Below are 4,619 nucleotides of genomic sequence, written 5' to 3' on the forward strand. Positions count from 1 at the left end.
CCCCCCCCGCGTTGGCCGAGATGTAAACGATGACGCCGATGATGTTGGACAGGCCTGGCGGGGAAGGGGTTAACGAGGGGTTAATCATGGGGGGGAGGGGCTAAACGAAATGGTAAAAAATTGCGTTGTGAAATTTAAATTTAAAAAAAAAAAAATTATTAATTTAAAAATTTTAATTTAAAAAATTGAAGTTTTAAAAGAATTAATTTAAAAATTTAATTTTAAAATGTAATTTAAGAAAAAAAAATAAGTTTTAAAAGAATTAATTTAAAAATTTAATTTAAAATGGATTTTGGGATGGATTTTGGGGTGGATTTTGTGTTTTTGGGTTTTTTGCCCCCACCTACCGGCGGCCACGAAGAGGATGCCGTGATGGATTTTAGGATGGATTTTGGGGTGGATTTTGGGACGGATTTGGGGTTTTTGGGGCTTTTTGTCCCCACCTACCGGCGGCCACGAAGAGGATGCCGGGATGGATTTGGGGATGGATTTTGGGGTTTTTGGGGATGGATTTTGGGTTTTTTGCCCCCACCTACCGGCGGCACGAAGAGGATGGATTTTGGGATGGATTTTGGGGTTTTTGGGGATGGATTTTGGGGTGTTTTGGGGTTTTTGCCCCCACCTACCGGCGGCCACGAAGAGGATGGATTTTAGGATGGATTTTGGGGTGGATTTGGGGTTTTTGGGGTTTTTGCCCCCACCTACCGGCGGCCACGAAGAGGATGCCGGCGCCCAGCACGAGGCTGGTGCGGGCGCGCCGCAGGCGCGAGGCGGCCACGCAGAGCCCGCCCAGCAGCAGCAGCACCGCGCTCAGGATCGGGAAGATGCTCGAGGCCCGGACCACGCCTGCGGACACAAACCGGCCAATCAGGGCCCGGGAGAGCTCCTGGGCGGCCAATGGGAGCGCTGGGGGCGGGCGGCCAATCGGGGACGGGATCGGGGAGGTGTGACCAATCAGGGAGCGGCGTTGGAAAGGGATCTGGGAGTTCTGACCAATCAGAGGGCAGCGTTAGAAACGGATCTGGGAGTTCTGGCCAATCAGATCACAGCATTGGAAACGGATCTGGGAGTTCTGACCAATCAGAGGGCAGCATTAGAAATCGATCTGGGAGTTCTGACCAATCAGATCGCAGCATTAGAAATGGATCTGGGAGTTCTGACCAATCAGATCGCAGCGTTGGAAAGGGATCTGGTCTGGGAGCTCTGACCAATCAGGGAACAGCATTGGGTAGGGATCTGGGAGTTTTGACCAATCAGAGCACAGCAATGGAAGGGGATCTGTTCTTGGAGTTCTGACCAATCAGAGCACAGCATTGGAAATAGATCTGTAAGTTCTGACCAATCAGAACCCACCAGTGGAGGGGGATCTGGGAGTTTTGACCAATCAGAGTGCAGCATTGAAAAGGGATCTGTAAGCTCTGACCAATCAGAGCCCAGCAATGGAGGGGAATCTGTTTTGGGAGCTCTGACCAATCAGAACGCAGAAATGGAGGAGGATCTGGGAGCTCTGACCAATCAGAGCACAGCAATGGAGGGGAATCTGTTTTGGGAGCTCTGACCAATCAGAGCCCAGCATTGCCCAATCAGAGTGCAGCATTGAAAAGGGATCTGTAAGCTCTGACCAATCAGAGCCCAGCGATGGAGGGGAATCTGTTTTGGGAGTTCTGACCAATCAGAGCCCAGCAATGGAGGAGGATCTGGGAGTTCTGACCAATCAGAGCCCAGCAATGGAAAGGGGCCTGGTTTAGGAGCCCTGACCAATCAGAGCGCAGCATTGGCAAAGGCTCTGGGAGTTCCAGCCAATCAGGTGGCAGGATCTGTTGTCTCCAGCCAATGGCAGCTCGGGGAGTTCCGACCAATCAGAGAGCCGGGCGCGGTTGCCATGGAAACGCGAGGCTGGCTGCCGCGCTGTCGCCATGGCGACGGCCGGGGCGGCCTCGGGGGCATCTCCAGCCAATGGCAGCTTGGGGAGCTCTGACCAATCAGAATCACCGCTGGAGGGGGTCAGTTCCCTCTGACCAATCAGAGTCCGGCACTGGAGGGGGATCTGTTATCTCCAGCCAATGGGAGTGCAGGAATCGCTCTGACCAATCAGAACCCAGCAGTGAAGGGGGGAATCTGTTACCTCTGGCCAATCAGAGAGCCGGGCGCGGTTGCCATGGAAACGCGAGGCTGGCTGCCGCGCTGTCGCCATGGCGACGGCCGGGGCTGTCTCGGGAGCGTCGCCATGGCAACGGCAGCGGCATCGCCGGCGCGGTCGCCATGGAAACGCGCGGCCGGGCACCGGGCCGTCACCGTGGTAACGGGAGGATGCCGGGAGCGTCGCCATGGAAACGGAAGGCGGGGTTTCCAGGTTTCCCACGGTGGCACGGGGCGCGGTTGCCATGGTAACCAACGCAGCGGGGGCTCGGGGTGACAATGAGGTGACAGTGACACAGAGGTGACAATGTCCCTGTTGCCATGGTAACTCACGCAGCAGGTACTCGGGGTGACAGTGACAGTGACAGTGAGGTGACAGTGTCCCCGTTGCCATGGTAACTCACGCAGCAGGTACTCGGCGCTGTCGTGGTGACAGTGACAGTGACAATGAGGTGACACGGAGGTGACAGTGACACGGTTGCCATGGTAACTCACGCAGCAGGTACTCGGGGTGACAGTGACAGTGACAGTGAGGTGACAGTGTCCCCGTTGCCATGGTAACTCACGCAGCAGGTACTCGGCGCTGTCGTGGTGACAGTGACAGTGACAATGAGGTGACACAGAGGTGACAGTGACACGGTTGCCATGGTAACTCACGCAGCAGGTACTCGGCGCTGTCGTGGTCGTACTCCAGGTCCTCGGGGAAGTGATTGATGCGCAGGCACAGCCCCCGCTTCAGCCCTGGGGACAGCATTGGGGACATTTGGGGACATTGAGAGGACTGGGGACATCACTGGGACATTGGGGACATTGGGGACACTCAGGGGACATCACTGGGACATTGGGGACACCGGGGACACTCAGGGGATCGGGGACATTGGGGACACCGGGGGCAGTGATTGATGCGCGGGCACAGCCCCCGCTTCAGCCCTGGGGACAGCGGGGGACACTCAGGGGACATTGGGGACATCAGTGGGATGTTGCCACCAACCCTCCTGAACCACGTCCCCAGTGTCCACAATGATGTCCCCAGATGCCACCAACCCCATCCCAGATGCCACCAACATTCCCAAACCATGTCCCAGCGTCCCTAACCCCATCCCAGGTGCCACCAACCCTCCTGAACCGTGTCCTTGGTGTCCCCAATGATGTCCCAGGTGCCACCAACTCCATCCCAGGTGCCACCAACATTCCCAAACCACGTCCTTGGTGTCCCCAGCCCCATCCCAGGTGCCACCAACCCCCCTGAACAATGTCCTTGGTGTCCCCAATGACATCTCAGGTGCCACCAATGACATCAGAGGTGCCACCAACCTTCCTCAACCCTGTCCCCAGTGCCACCAACCCCATCCCAGGTGCCACCAACGCCCCTGAATGATGTTCCCAATGTCCTCAATGATGTCCCTGGTGTCCCCAATGATGTTCTAGGTGTCCCCAACTCCATCCCAGGTGCCACCAAATGTCCCTCACTCCATCCCAGGTGCCACCAACCTTCTGAACCACGTCCCCAATGCCACCAACTCCATCCCAGGTGCCACCAACATTCCCGAACCCTGTCCCCAGTGACGTCCCAGGTGCCACCAACTCCATCCCAGGTGCCACCAGCATTCCTGAACCATGCCCCCAGTGCCACCAATGACATCAGAGGTGCCACCAACCTTCCTGAATGATGTTCCAAACGTCCCCAACCCCATCCCAGGTGCCACCAACATTCCCAAACCACGTCCTTGATGTCCCCAGCCCCATCCCAGGTGCCACCAATGACATCCCAGGTGCCACCAACCCCCCCGAGCCCCGTCCCCAATGTCCCCAAGGTGCCACCAACCCCACCCGGTGTCACCTTCGAGGCAGCAGACCCTCCAGAGGCCGGAGTGGGTGAGCCCCCCGTGCGCCAGGGCGTTGGTGGCCCCGGCGGCGGCGGCGCTGGCGTTGGTGGCGTTGCAGACGCGGGCGCGCGCGTACAGCCAGTAGTCGGTGCCGATGTCCCCAGAGTGTCCCCAAAGTGTCCCCAGCGCCAGCAAGGCCACCAACGGAGCCACCAATGTCCCGCCAGTGTCCCCAGAGATGGCACCAATGTCCTCAGCCGTGTCAGATGCGTCCCCAGCAGCGTCGCCCATGTCACCAGTGATGTCCCAGGTGCCACCAACCCCCCTGAACCCTGTCCCTAATGCCACCAATGACATCAGAGGTGCCACCAACCCTCCTGAATGATGTCCCAGTGTCCTCAATGATGTCCCTGGTGTCCCCGATGATGTTCTAGGTGCCACCAACCCCATCCCAGGTGCCACCAACCCTCCTGAACCGTGTCCTTGGTGTCCCCAACTCCATCCCAGGTGCCACCAGCATTCCTGAACCATGCCCCCAGTGCCACCAATGACATCAGAGGTGCCACCAACCTTCCTGAACCCTGTCCCCAGTGCCACCAGTGATGTCCCTGGTGTCCCCAATGACGTTCTAGGTGCCACCAACCCCATCCCAGG

General features: G+C 57.7%; 1 protein-coding gene across 1 annotated transcript in view; it reads right to left on the reverse strand.

The window, feature by feature from the left end:
* LOC120511637 overlaps window positions 1-4,518 on the reverse strand; it is a 5,581-nt gene extending 1,063 nt beyond the window's left edge. The window contains exons 1-4 of the mRNA XM_039728966.1: window positions 3,980-4,518; window positions 2,797-2,880; window positions 706-846; window positions 2-54 (exon numbers count right to left, since the gene is read on the reverse strand). Of these exons, the coding sequence (XP_039584900.1) occupies window positions 2-54; window positions 706-846; window positions 2,797-2,880; window positions 3,980-4,496 (795 nt within the window). The 5' untranslated portion in view covers window positions 4,497-4,518. The remainder of the gene's footprint in view (window position 1; window positions 55-705; window positions 847-2,796; window positions 2,881-3,979) is intronic.
* Window positions 4,519-4,619: the final 101 nt, after the last annotated feature.

Source organism: Passer montanus, unplaced genomic scaffold (genome assembly GCF_014805655.1).
Source record: "Passer montanus isolate IOZ18808 unplaced genomic scaffold, ASM1480565v1 scaffold674, whole genome shotgun sequence".
NCBI lineage: Eukaryota > Metazoa > Chordata > Aves > Passeriformes > Passeridae > Passer > Passer montanus.